This window comes from Trachypithecus francoisi, unplaced genomic scaffold (assembly GCF_009764315.1).
Source record: "Trachypithecus francoisi isolate TF-2019V2 unplaced genomic scaffold, Tfra_2.0 Lachesis_group9, whole genome shotgun sequence".
NCBI classification, from domain to species: Eukaryota; Metazoa; Chordata; class Mammalia; order Primates; family Cercopithecidae; genus Trachypithecus; species Trachypithecus francoisi.
Genome location: NW_022681474.1, coordinates 66,422,841 through 66,437,355, shown reverse-complemented (window position 1 = coordinate 66,437,355; position 14,515 = coordinate 66,422,841). Strand labels below are relative to the sequence as shown.

General features: G+C 39.6%; 1 protein-coding gene across 2 annotated transcripts in view; it reads right to left on the bottom strand.

The window, feature by feature from the left end:
- The window catches only part of CTNNA3 (catenin alpha 3), a 1,797,749-nt gene that overhangs the window by 1,735,181 nt on the left and 48,053 nt on the right, over positions 1-14,515 (bottom strand). For both annotated transcript variants that reach the window (XM_033209585.1, XM_033209586.1), the window contains exon 3: positions 2,396-2,588. In XM_033209585.1, the coding sequence (XP_033065476.1) occupies positions 2,396-2,588 (193 nt within the window). The remainder of the gene's footprint in view (positions 1-2,395; positions 2,589-14,515) is intronic.

Sequence of the window (14,515 nt, the reverse complement as noted above, 5' to 3'; positions counted from 1 at the left end):
AAATGAACATATTTTCATTTTTAAAAGATCGATTTGATTTTACTATGGAGGAAAGCTAATGCAATAACCCTGAATTCACGAAGCAATGTTAAAAATAGAGTAGAAGGAACAGATCTGAGAGACAACAAGGAGAAAAAATTCATTGAACCTGACTGATGAAAGAATATATACACCAAACCCCCATGACACCAATATGACAAACCTGCATATGTACCCTGAACCTGAAATAAAATAAAGAAAAGTCTTTAAAAGTTCATTGAACTTAGACATTAATTAGAAGAGAGGGTGGAATGAAAGTCTAAAGTGGCTTGGTGACTAAGATGATGATCAAGAACAAGGACAAAGCGTGGGTCTCTGTTGGTAGGGAGCAGGGAAAAACAACAAATATATTTCAAATTATCTTGCACATTATGTGTCTATATATTGTCTGAAGAATGTGTATAAAATATAAATTCTATATAATATATATAACAAAGTGTAGCCATTTTGGAAAACAGTGTGGAGGTTCCTAAAGAAATTAGAACTACCATTAAGAGCTAGCAATCTCCCTTCTGGGTATAACACTGAAGTAAAGGAAATCACCACTTCATAAAGATATCTGCACTCCCGTATTCACTGTATCATTATTCACAATAGTCAAGATATGAAAACAACCTAAGCGTCCATCAACAGATGAATGGATAAATAAATTGGTCATACATATAACGGAAAAAAGGAGATCCCGCCATTTGTCACAACATGGATGAAACTGGAGGACATCATGCTAAGTGAAATAAGCTAGACATAAAAAGCTATTGCACAATCTCACTTATATGTAGAATCTTTGTTTAAGGAAGTCATATAGGCAGACACAGAGAATAAAACAGTATCTACCAGAGGCTGGGGGCAGGAGTGAGGAAATGGGCCGGTGCAGATCAAAGGATACAAAGTTGCGGTTATGAAAAATGAACAGCTCTGGAGATCCAGTACACAACATGAAGACTAGAGCTAATAATGTTGAATTCAGGATTTTTGCTAAATGAGATTTAGATGCTCCTGCTGCACACACCAAAAAAATGGGTAACTGTGAGATTAAGAATATGTTAATTTACTTTATTATAGTAACCATTTTACTATTCATATGTATTTCATTAACATTATGTTGTATACCTTAAATATACACAATAACATTTATTTTAAAAATAAATTCACATAAATATAATTTTTTTTTGAGATGAAGTCTCGCTCTTGTCCCCCAGGCTGGATTGCAATGGCACGATCTCAGCTCACTGCAACCTCTGCCTCCTGGGTTCAAGTGATTCTCCTGCCTCAGCCTCCCAAGTTTACAGGCGCCTGCCACCACACCCAGCTAATTTTTGTGTTTTTAGTAGAGATGGGGTTTCACCATGTTGGGCAGGCTGGTCTCGAATTCCTGACCTCAGGTGATCCACCTGCCTTGGCCTCCCAAAGTGCTAGGATTACAGGCATGGGCCACCACGCTCGGCCAAAAATTTTTTTAAGTATATAACAAATAATCCCCTGTATCATACATGTGACATAAAGCTTACTGTTACTAGTTATTCATTTTAATATTCATTTTAATTATTTAACTAGCAAAGGCTTCCTGATTTTCTTAAAGTTATGTTGGGGCTTGAGGGAGAAAAATATTTAAAAATCCCAAGTCTCTTTTACAAAGCTGAACAAGAAAAATTTAACTTTCCTTTTCTTCCCAAAATAGATACTTGCAGAAAGCTGATATATACGAAAGCATTCCACTAACCAAAGAATATTCAGCAATTATTTTAAAACTATCCTACAGTTTAGACTTAAATTCATTAGAAAATTGCTGTATTATAAATAAAGATCGCAAAAAGATGAAATATATGCTTAGATTATGTAATATTAACAAAGCAGCAACTTGACTCATGCATAGTTTATGCAAAGCATTTTTTAAAAAGTTTAGGAAATCTAAACCTCCAGAAATTTGCAAAGTTAAAAATGTACTTCTGAGATGGTCAGGTCTGAAACTTCTATTTCCCAGCTGTTTACAAGGAACTTCATAACTTATTTATGTATAGACAAATAAATCTTCAGCTTCATTAGTCATTTCTCACTATATCCTATGACCAAAAAAGGGTACTTTTCTCTTTGTCTATTATGGAAAAGCTATGTCAAGGCGGAGGAGGAGGAAGAGGAATTGCCTGCGGGGACTGAGCAACTAAAAAGAAGAGCCTGGAGTGGGACTGAGCCTTGGAGCTGTCTAATGAGCCACTCTGCCTCCCACAGCTAGCTCCTCACAGCTCTGCAAAAGACTAAAAAACTGGAGCCAACAAAAACAAAACACTCACAGATCTAATTTGGTGACTAACACCCTAAAGATATGCAGTTTGCTCCTGACCAGGACTAGAGTACTCACTTTCTTTGCGAACTTCCTCAAGTGAAGCTGTAAGCTCATCCTTCAAAACTGTAGCTTCCTGGGCAATCTTCTCTCCCTTGTCTAATAAATTCCAAGTTGCTTCCTCCACAGAAGCTAGAAGGATACTGGCTCTTTTCGAACGTCCTTTTTTCCTGCTGGAAGGGTTCTGGGGACAGTTTACAAGTGTGGTAACCTAAAATTGAAAAAATACAAAGTTCTCCATTGACAAATTGTAAAGCGAACACAGTCCTGTGATATTACAGCCCAGAACAAAAGACAGCACAGTTGACCCTTGAGCAACTCAAGGGTTAGGGGCACCAACCCACCATGCAGTTGAAAATCTGAGCATAACTTTCGACTCCTCAAAAACGGAACTACGAATAGCCTACTGGTGGCCAGAAGCCTGATAACAATAGTCGATTAACACAGATTTTTTATCTATATGTGCTATATAACTGTATTCTTACAATAAGATGAGCTAGAGATAGTGTTATTAATAAAATCATAAGAGAAAATATAAATAAATAAATCAATAAGTATAAGTGGATCATCATAAAGGTCTTCATCCTCATCATATTCATATTCCTGAGGAAAAGGAAGAAGAGGAGGGTTGGTCTTGCTGCCTCAGGGGTGTAAGAGGCAGAAGAGATGGAGGAGGTGGAAGGGAAGGCAGAAGAGGCAGGCACACTTGGTGTAACTTTTATTGAAAAAAATTCCGAATAAATTTAAACTTGCATAGTTCAAACCAGTGTTGTTCAAAGATCAACTGTATTTCACAGTAACATGACTCATTTCCAGTGCTGTCGGTACACCTACAAAAGTCAAGTCATGGCACCAAGAACAGCAGCAGGAGCCACCATGGAGTTCCCAACTAAAAATAGGAAGTGAGAGCCTTAGCGTTTGAATTTCAAAATATAGACGTTAAAATGCCCTCTCTTCAACTACCCCGGTCATCACATCATTTCTATGTTAAATATTTACTGAACATCTATTTTTTACATTGTTCTGGATGATGGAAAAGAAATGCATTTCATGCTTTCATGGAGTTTACATTCTTAATGTTGGCAGCATACAATAAACATATAAACAAATAAAAAATGTAAGGTTCAGTAAATGTTAGGAGGAAAAATAAAGTTGGGGGAGGGAACAGAGTGAGAAAGAGTGGGGATCGGGGTGGTCAGGAAAGGCCTCTTGATAGGGGACTTTGAGTGAGACCTGTTTGAGAGGCCAAACGAGTTACGGGAAAGTGTAGGAGACAAATCTGAGAGTTTACAAAGGGCAAGAAAGTAGGACATAGTAAGGATTTGGCCTTTGTCCCCTGAGGCAACCGCTGTTTTATATGATTCAGAATGTTTCCCCCTCTCCTAATATTAGTTATCTCTATTCTCAGCCTAAGTAGACTAATACTGACTTAATTATAATTATTTTTGGCTCCCTCTTAATGTAGATTGCTGGCTAAAAAAGTAGTATAAATTTTATCTTATAAAATTATTTGATATTTTGGAGATAAATAATTTTCTGCTCTCATTTTTGACTGTTTTATCAAAGTTCTGTATTTTTTACATGAAGTTTCTGTAATTAAAACAATACACACATACACAGGCTTCTAGAGCATTCTTCCAGTAGTAAAACTTAAACAAACTCCTCACCACAAGTATATGAAGTGAGAAATGTGTCAATTGGCTTGATTTAATCATTTTACAATGCATACATATATCAAAACATCACAGTGTACAAAATAAATATCTATAAATTTTATTTGCCAATTTTAAGTTAATAAAGCTTGGGGAAAAAAAAGAAAGAAATGAATCTTAACAAATACAAGAACAAACTCATAATAAGAACATTATTTGAAGACAAAAATTAAGCTTCTGTATTTGGAAACAAAAACATCATACTGACTTACATTATTAAAAAACACCTATTTCTGGCTGGGCATGATGGCTCATACCTGTAATCCCAGCACTTTGGGAGGCCAAGGCAGGCGGATCACCTGAGGTCAGGAGTTAAAGACCAGCCTGACCAACATGGAGAAACCCCGTCTCTACTAAAAATACAAAATTAGCCGGGCGTGGTGGCGCTTGCCTGTAATCCCAGCTACTCAGGAAGCAGAGGCAGGAGAATTGCTTGAACCCAGGAGGCGGAGGTTGCGGTGAGCCAAGATCATGCCATTGCACTCCAGCCTGGGCAACAAGGGCAAAACTCTATTTAAAAAAAAAACAAAAACAAAAAACAAAAAACACCCACTCTTAATTCAATCTTGGATCACAATTACAACTTTTGGATTAAATTTTTATAAACAAAGCTTTAAAATCACCATCATAGAGGAATGAGAGAAAGGAAAAAAACAACTTGTATCTAATATTTAAAATAGAAGACCTGAAACTCCTGTTGAAAGCTAAGCTGCTGCATGTCATGAAACAGTGGAAGCTCATGGTAATCACGCACCACATCTTTGACAGCAAACTGCATAATGCTTCTGCGCAGTAGCCCCTAGAGATTTTCCTTGTTGGTTGTTTATGCAGCATTCGATGTTTGTTTACTTGGATATCTGGACCCAGTTTTTATCAACGAACTAAAAAAAACTTAAGAAGCTATGGGGGAAATATGTGGATGAAAATCATTTTTGTCTGCCCTCCTACCCTCCTCCCTTTACCCAATAGATCCTCTGTTCATTCTAATTTGCTTTATTTCCAAGTTCATCACCCAGAGTGGAATGTCTTGTGGCAAGCCTTTGTTTCCTCTCTTAGAAAATAAGCATAATTATTATTATCCTACAAGACTGGGGAAGGTCAAATAAGGTAAAGCATTTTGTAAAATGCATAATATGACACAAATATTTGTTGGCATTTCATGTATATTTTCTAGTTTGTTCCCCACGTAGGTGCGGAAAATTCATTATGGGAAACCTTATCAAAGGTATTCTCTCTGGACCTAAGTGTATCTTGCTCTTGGGCCCCCCCATGCTAAATGTGATGAAGGCAGTTAACAAACCACATTCTGTATGCTTTACAAGCAGCTAAATAAGATCATGTGTCTTTCATCATGGATTATATAAGAATAATAAGCCTGATTTATTACATGGGTTTTCACAAATTCCAAAAGGCAAATATCTCACTCTTATCAGTCTAATTTATATATTGAGAGTTAAAAGGTATTTGTCCAGATTAAGACAAATCACAAAAACTAGTTTAAAATCTTTGTTTAAAACAAAGAATAAGTATCACTGTATGAAATGTTCCCTCAGAATATATTTTAAGTGCCACAATTCATGATGCTTCCCACTGCACATTCCTCCTCTATTGTTCAGATCCACCATGTGCCAAATATTTTCCATAGAATAGCCTGGGCTTTGAAATTAAAATGAGCATTCCAGAAATGCTTTGTTCCTTATAATAAATGCCAGAGAACTATGAAATGTGAAAAGAACATTGTATAAGAACATTGTGCTTCCATCAAAAAAGGCAATTTCATCTTGCAAGTTATTCACTTTTATAAGTTGTCTGTACCTACTTCTTCTTTTAAAATACTCCAATACAGTTATTTGATATTGATTAAACTAAAGTCAAGTGATGTTTTCAATGATTCCTTTTATTTCAGAAAGTAAATATGGCTTGGCAATCCTGTGGAAAAAAAGAAAGCTGAAACTATTTTTTTAACCCCAACTCACCTAAGAGATGTAACTTACTCCTATCAGTGACTGTGACTCACCATAACAGATGATTCTCACCAAGGGAGAGGATAGGAGGGTGCTATTAGAAAAGGTCTCCCACCTCTTGAAGGAATACCAGCAACCAGTAAATTAGCTTTCAAGTTATCCTGTAAAATAAATCCTGTGTCCTCATTTTCTTTTTCAGTACTAAATCAGATATATTTCTGTAAGAAAATTTAGTTGGAACAACTTGCAACAAAGATGATTCTAATGTAGGTTCTAAGCCCATGTCTTGCTAACTTTACCTTCTGTCACAGATACAAAATCCTCCCATTCCCCTCTTTCTCAGACATTAGGGATCCCTCTCATATAGAAAATCTCTAAGAAGATGGCTGAATAGGAACAGCTCCAGTCTACAGTTCCCAGTGTAAGCGATGCAGAAGATGGGTGATTTCTGCATTTTGAACTGAGGTACCAGGTTCATCTCACTAGGGCATGTCGGACAGTGGGTGCAGGACAGTGGGTGCAGCCCAATGAGCGAGAACCAAAGCAGGGCGAGGCACCACCTCACATGGGAAGCGCAAGGGGTCAGGGAATTCCCTTTCCTAGCGAAGGGAAGCTGTGACAGACAGCACCAGGAAAATCGGGTCACTCTCACCCGAATACCACGCTTTTCCAAGTTTTCTTAGCAAACAGCACACCAGGAGATTATATCCTGCACTTGGCTTAGAGGGTCCCACACCCATGGAACCTCACTCATTGCTAGCATAGCAGTCTAAGATCTAATGGCAAGATGGCAGTGAGGCTGGAAGAGGGGCACCCACCATTGCTGAGCTTGAGTAGGTAAACAAAGCAGCTGGGAAGATGGAACTGGGTGGAGTCCACCACAGCTCAAGGAAGCCTGCCTGCCTCTATAGACTACTTCTGTGGGAAGGACATAGCCAAACAAAAGGCAGCAGAAACCTCTGCAGATTTAAATATCCCTGACAGACAGCTTTGAAGAAAGTAGTGGTTTTCCCAGCACAGAGTTTGAGATCTGAGAACACTCAGACTGCCTCCTCAAGTGGGTACCTGACACCCGAGTAGCCTAACAGGGAGGCACCCGCCAGTAGGGGTGGACTGACACTTCATACAGCCAGGTACCCCTCTGAGACAAAGTCTCCAGAAGAACAATCAGGCAACAACATTTACAGTTCAGCAATATACACTGTTTTGCAGACTCCGCTGCTGACACCCAGGCAAACAGGGTCTGGAGTGGACCGCCAGCAAACTCCAACAGACCTGCAGCTGAGGGTCCTAACTGTTAGAAGGAACACCAACAAAGAGAAAGGACATCCACAAAAAAACCTCACCTGTACGTCACCATCATCAAAGACCAAAGGTACATAAAACCACAAAGATGGGGAATAAAGAGAGCAGAAAAGTTGAAAATTCTAAAAATCAGAGCAGCTCTCCCCCTCCAAAGGAAGGCAGCTCCTCACCAGCAATGGAACAAAGCTGAATGGAGAATGGTTTGATGAGTTGAGAGAAGAAGGCTTCAGATGATCAAACTTCTCCAAGCTAAAGGAGGAAGTTTAAACCCATCACAAAGAAGCTATAAACCTTGAAAAAAGATTAGATGAATGGCTAACTAGAATAACCAGTGTAGATAAGTCCATAAATGACCTGATGGAGCTGAAAACCATGGTACGAGAACTAAGTGATGAATGCACAAGCTTCAGGAACCAATTCCATCAACTGGAAGAAAGGGTATCAGTGATTCAAGATCAAATGAATGAAATGAAGCGAGAAGTTTAGAGAAAAAAGAGTAAAAAGAAATGAACAAAGCCTCCAAGATATATGGGACTATGTGAAAAGACCAAATCTACGTCTGATTGGTGTACCTGAAAGTGATGGGGAGAATGGAATGAAGTTGGAAAACACTCTTCAGGATATTTTTTTTTTCTTGATATACTGATTTCCTTTCTTTTTTTTTATTTTATTTTTTTATTATACTTTAAGTTCTAGGGTACATGTGCATAACGTGCAGGTTTGTTACATATGTATATTTGTGCCATGTTGGTGTGCTGCACCCATCAACTCATCAGCACCCATGAAGTCATCTTTTATGTCATGTATAACTCCCCAATGCAATCCGTCCCCCTCCCCCCTCCCCATGATAGGCCCCAGTGTGTGATGTTCCCCTTCCCGAGTGCAAGTTTCATCATTGTTCAGTTTCCACCTATGAGTGAGAACATGCGGTGTTTGGTTTTCTCTTCTTGTGATAGTTTGCTAAGAATGATGGTTTCCAGCTGCATCCATGTCCCTACAAAGGACGCAAACTCATCCTTTTTTATGGCTGCATAGTATTCTGTGGTGTATATGTGCCACATTTTCTTAATCCAGTCTGTCACAGATGGACATTTGGGTTGATTCCAAGTCTTTGCTATTGTGAATAGTGCCGCAATAAACATACGTGTGCATGTGTCTTTATAGCAGCATGATTTAGATGGCTGGGTCATATGGTACATCTAGTTCTAGATCCTTGAGGAATCGCCATACTGTTTTCCATAATGGTTGAACTAGTTTACAATCCCAACAACAGTGTAAAAGTGTCCCTATTTCTCCACATCCGCTCCAACACCTGTTGTTTCCTGACTTTATAATGATTGCCATTCTAACTGGTGTGAGATGGTATCTCATTGTGGTTTTGATTTGCATTTCTCTGATGGCGAGTGATGATGAGCATTTTTTCATGTGTCTGTTGGCTGTATGAATGTCTTCTTTTGAGAAATGTCTGTTCATATCCTTTGCCCACTTTTTGATGGGGTTGTTTGTTTTTTTCTTGTATATTTGTTTGAGTTCTTTGTAGGTTCTGGATATTAGCCCTTTGTCAGATGAGTAGATTGTAAAAATTTTCTCCCATTCTGTAGGTTGCCTGTTCACTCTGATGGTAGTTTCTTTTGCTGTGCAGAAAAGCTCTTTAGTTTAATTAGATCCCATGTGTCAATTTTTGCTTTTGCTGCCGTTGCTTTTGGTGTTTTAGACATGAAGTCCTTGCCCATGCCTATGTCCTGAATGGTACTACCTAGGTTTTCTTCTAGGGTTTTTATGGTATTAGGTCTAACATTTAAGTCTCTAATCCATCTTGAATTAATCTTCGTATAAGGAGTAAGGAAAGGATCCAGTTTCAGCTTTCTACTTATGGCTAGCCAATTTTCCCAGCACCATTTATTAAATAGGGAATCCTTTCCACATTTCTTGTTTTTCTCAGGTTTGTCAAAGATCAGATGGCTGTAGATGTGTGGTATTATTTCTGAGACTCTGTTCTGTTCCATTGGTCTATATCTCTGTTTTGGAACCACTGCCATGCTATTTTGGTTATTGTAGCCTTGTAGTATAGTTTGAAGTCAGGTAGCGTGATGCCTCCAGCTTTGTCCTTTTGACTTAGGATTGTCTTGGCAATGCGGGCTCTTTTTTGGTTCCATATGAACTTTAAAGCAGTTTTGTCCAATTCTGTGAAGAAACTCATTGGTAGCTTGATGCGGATGGCATTGAATCTATAAATTACCTTGGGCAGTATGGCCATTTTCACGATATTGATTCTTCCTATCCATGAGCATGGTATGTTCTTCCATTTGTTTGTGTCCTCTTTGATTTCACTGAGCAGTGGTTTGTAGTTCTCCTTGAAGAGGTCCTTTACATCCCTTGTAAGTTGGATTCCTAGGTATTTTATTCTCTTTGAAGCAATTGTGAATGGAAGTTCATTCATGATTTGGCTCTCTGTTTGTCTGTTACTGGTGTATAAGAATGCTTGTGATTTTTGCACATTAATTTTGTATCCTGGGACTTTGCTGAAGTTTCTTATCAGCTTAAGGAGATTTTGGGCTGAGACAATGGGGTTTTCTAAATATACAATCATGTCATCTGCAAACAGGGACAATTTGACTTCTTCTTTTCCTAACTGAATACCCTTCTTTCTCTTGCCTGTTTGCCCTAGCCAGAACTTCCAACACTATGTTGAATAGGATTGGTGAGAGAGGGCATCTGTGTCTTGTGCCAGTTTTCAAAGGGCATTTTTCCAGTTTTTGCCCATTCAGTATGATATTGGCTGTGGGTTTGTCATAAATAGCTCTTATTATTTTGAGGTACGTTCCATCAATACGGAATTTATTGAGCGCTTTTAGCATGAAGGGCTGTTGAATTTTGTCAAAAGCCTTTTCTGCATCTATTGAGATAATCATGGGGTTCTTGTCTTTGGTTCTGTTTATATGCTGGATTACGTTTATTGATTTGCGAATGTTGAACCAGCCTTGCATCCCAGGGATGAAGCCCACTTGATCATGGTGGATAAGCTTTTTGATGTGCTGCTGAATCCGGTTTGCCAGTATTTTATTGAGAATTTTTGCATCGATGTTCATAAGGGATATTGGTCTAAAGTTCTCTTTTTTTGTTGTGTCTCTGCCAGGCTTTGGTATCAGGATGATGTTGGCCTCATAAAATGAGTTAGGGAGGATTCCCTCTTTTTCTATTGATTGGAATCGTTTCAGAAGGAATGGTACCAGCTCCTCCTTGTACCTCTGGTAGAATTCAGCTGTGAATCCATCTGGTCCTGGACTTTTTTTGGTGGGTAGGCTATTAATTATTGCCTCAATTTCAGAGCCTGCTATTGGTCTGTTCAGGGATTCAACTTCTTCCTGGTTTAGTCTTGGAAGAGTGTAAGTGTCCAGGAAATTATCCATTTCTTCTAGATTTTCTAGTTGATTTGTGTAGAGGTGTTTATAGTATTCTCTGATGGTAGTTTGTATTTCTGTGGGGTCGGTGGTGATATCCCCTTTATCATTTTTTATTGCGTCTGATTCCTCTCTCTTTTCTTCTTTATTAGCCTTGCTAGAGGTCTGTCAATTTTGTTGATCTTTTCAAAAAAGCAACTCCTGGATTCATTGATTTTTTGGAGGGTTTTTTGTGTCTCTATCTCCTTCAGTTCTGCTCTGATCTTAGTTATTTCTTGCCTTCTGCTAGCTTTTGAATGTGTTTGCTCTTGCCTCTCTAGTTCTTTTAGTTGTGATGTTAGAGTGTCAATTTTAGATCTTTCCTGCTTTCTCTTGTGGGCATTTAGTGCTATAAATTTCCCTCTACACACTACTTTAAATGTGTCCCAGAGATTCTGGTATGTTGTATCTTTGTTCTCATTGGTTTCAAAGAAAATCTTTATTTCTGCCTTCATTTTGTTATGTACCCAGTAGTCATTCAGGAGCAGGTTGTTCAGTTTCCATGTAGTTGAGTGGTTTTGATTGAGTTTCTTAGTCCTGAGTTCTAGTTTGATTGCACTGTGGTCTGAGAGACAGTTTGTTATAATTTCTGTTCTTTGACATTTGCTGAGGAGTGCTTTACTTCCAATTATGTGGTCAATTTTGGAATAAGTGTGATGTGGTGCTGAGAAGAATGTATATTCTGTTGATTTGGGGTGGAGAGTTCTACAGATGTCTATTAGGTCCGCTTGGTGCAGAGATGAGTTCAATTCCTGGATATCCTTGTTAACTTTCTGTCTCGTTGATCTGTCTAATGTTGACAGTGGGGTGTTGAAGTCTCCCATTATTATTGTATGGGAGTCTAAGTCTCTTTGTAAGTCTCTAAGGACTTGCTTTATGAATCTGGGTGCTCCTGTATTGGGTGCATATATATTTAGGAGAGTTAGCTCTTCCTTTTGAATTGATCCCTTTACAATTATGTAATGGCCTTCTTTGTCTCTTTTGATCTTTGATGGTTTAAAGTCTGTTTTATCAGAGACTAGGATTGCAACCCCTGCTTTTTTTTGTTCTCCATTTGCTTGGTAGATCTTCCTCCATCCCTTTATTTTGAGCCTATGTATGTCTCTGCATGTGAGATGGGTCTCCTGAATACAGCAGACTGATGGGTCTTGCTCCTTTATCCAGTCTGCCAGTCTGTGTCTTTTAATTGGAGCATTTAGTCCATTGACATTTAAGGTTAATATTGTTATGTGTGAACTTGATCCTGCCATTATGATATTAACTGGTTATTTTGCTCGTTAGTTGATGCAGTTTCTTCCTAGCCTCGATGGTCTTTACATTTGGGCATGTTTTTGCAATGGCTGGTACCGCTTGTTCCTTTCCATGTTTAGGGCTTCCTTCAGGGTCTCTTGTAAGGCAGGCCTGGTGGTGACAAAATCTCTAAACATTTGCTTATCTGTAAAGGATTTTATTTCTCCTTCACTTATGAAACTGAGTTTGGCTGGATATGAAATTCTGGGTTGAAAATTCTTTTCTTTAAGAATGTTGAATATTGGCCCCCACTCTCTTCTGGCTTGTAGAGTTTCTGCTGAGAGATCTGCTGTTAGTCTGATGGGCTTCCCTTTGTGGGTAACCCGACCTTTCTCTCTGGCTGCCCTTAACATTTTTTCCTTCATTTCAACTTTGGTGAATCTGGCAATTATGTGTCTTGGAGTTACTCTTCTCGAGGAGTATCTTTGTGGCGTTCTCTGTATTTCCTGAATTTGAATGTTGGCCTGCCCTACTAGGTTGGGGAAGTTCTCCTGGATGATATCCTGAAGAGTGTTTTCCAACTTGGTTCCATTTTCCCCCTCACTTTCAGGCACCCCAATCAGACATAGATTTGATCTTTTTACATAATCCCATATACTTCTTGCAGGCTTTGTTCATTTCTTTTTCTTCTTTTTTCTTTTGGTTTCTCTTCTCGCTTCATTTCATTCATTTGATCCTCAATCGCTGATACTCTTTCTTCCAGTTGATCGAGTCGTTACTGAAGCTTGTGCATTTGTCACGTATTTCTCGTGTCATGGTTTTCATCTCTGTCAGTTCGTTTATGATCTTCTCTGCATTAATTAGTCTAGCTGTCAATTCTTCCACTCTTTTTTCAAGATTTTTAGTTTCTTTGCACTGGGTACGTAATTCCTCCTTTAGCTCTGAGAAGTTTGATGGACTGAAGCCTTCTTCTCTCATCTCGTCAAAGTCATTCTCTGACCAGCTTTGATCCGTTGCTGGCGATGGGCTGCGATCCTTTGCAGGGGGAGATGCGCTCTTATTTTTTGAATTTCCAGCTTTTCTGCCCTGCTTTTTCTCCATCTTTGTGGTTTTATCTGCCTCTGGTCTTTGATGATGGTGACGTACTGATGGGGTTTTGGTATAGGTGTACTTCCTGTTTGATAGTTTTCCTTCTAACAGTCAGGACCCTCAGCTGTAGGTCTGTTGGAGATTGCTTGAGGTCCACTCCAGACCCTGTTTGCCTGGGTATCAGCAGCAGAGGTTGCAGAAGATAGAATATTGCTGAACAGCGAGTGTACCTGTCTGAGTCTTACTTTGGAAGCTTCCTCTCAGGGGTGTACTCCACCCTGTGAAGTGTGGGGTGTCAGACTGCCCCTAGTGGGGGATGTCTCCCAGTTAGGCTACTCAGGGGTCAGGGACCCACTTGAGCAGGCAGTCTGTCCGTTCTCAGATCTCAACCTCCGTGTTGGGAGATCCACTGCTCTCTTCAAAGCTGTCAGACAGAGTCGTTTGCATCTGCAGAGGTTTATGCTGCTTTTGTTGCTGTTGTTGTTAACTGTGCCCTGTCCCCAGAGGTGGAGTCTACAGAGACAGGCAGGTTTCCTTGAGCTACTGTGAGCTCCACCCAGTTCGAGCTCCCCAGCGGCTTTGTTTACCTACTTAAGCCTCAGCAATGGCAGGCGCCCCTCCCCCAGCCTTGCTGCTGCCTTGCGGTTAGATCACAGACTGCTGTGTTAGCAATGAGGGAGGCTCCGTGGGCGTGGGACCCTCCCGGCCAGGTGTGGGATATATTCTCCTGGTGTGCCCGTTTGCTTAAAGCGCAGTATTGGGGTGGGAGTTACCCGATTTTCCAGGTGTTGTGTGTCTCAGTTCCCCTGGTTAGGAAGAGGGATTCCCTTCCCCCTTGCACTTCCCAGGTGAGGTGATGCCTTGCCCTGCTTCAGCTCTCGCTGGTCGGGCTGCAGCAGCTGACCAGCACCAATTGTCCGGCACTCCCTAGTGAGATGACCCCAGTACCTCAGTTGAAAATGCAGAAATCACCGGTCTTCTGTGTCGCTCACGCTGGGAGTTGGAGACTGGAGCTGTTCCTATTCGGCCATCTTAAGAAATAATGTTTAACCTTTTTTTCTGAGTTATATTTATATGGCTATCTTATTAATATGTGTTCCAAAACTGTATGAGATTTCTTAAAATATGATCTATCTTGTTAGATGTTGTCAGTCACAATTATGACTGCTATGTTGAACTGTTGTAGGCCACAAAAAAAGAGACCAAATATCTTTGTCAATTGTTTATTTAACCATGGCCATTTTAAGTCCCGTTGTCCACAGTTAATTGTTTTATTCTGATGCTTTCTTTTTCTTGAAAGCTCTTCACAAATCCTGCAGTGTGGGTCTTCAAAGAAGTTCAAGGAAATAACACTGATAAATAAAGGTTTCTGACAACTCTGAAACTGTATAAGTGAAT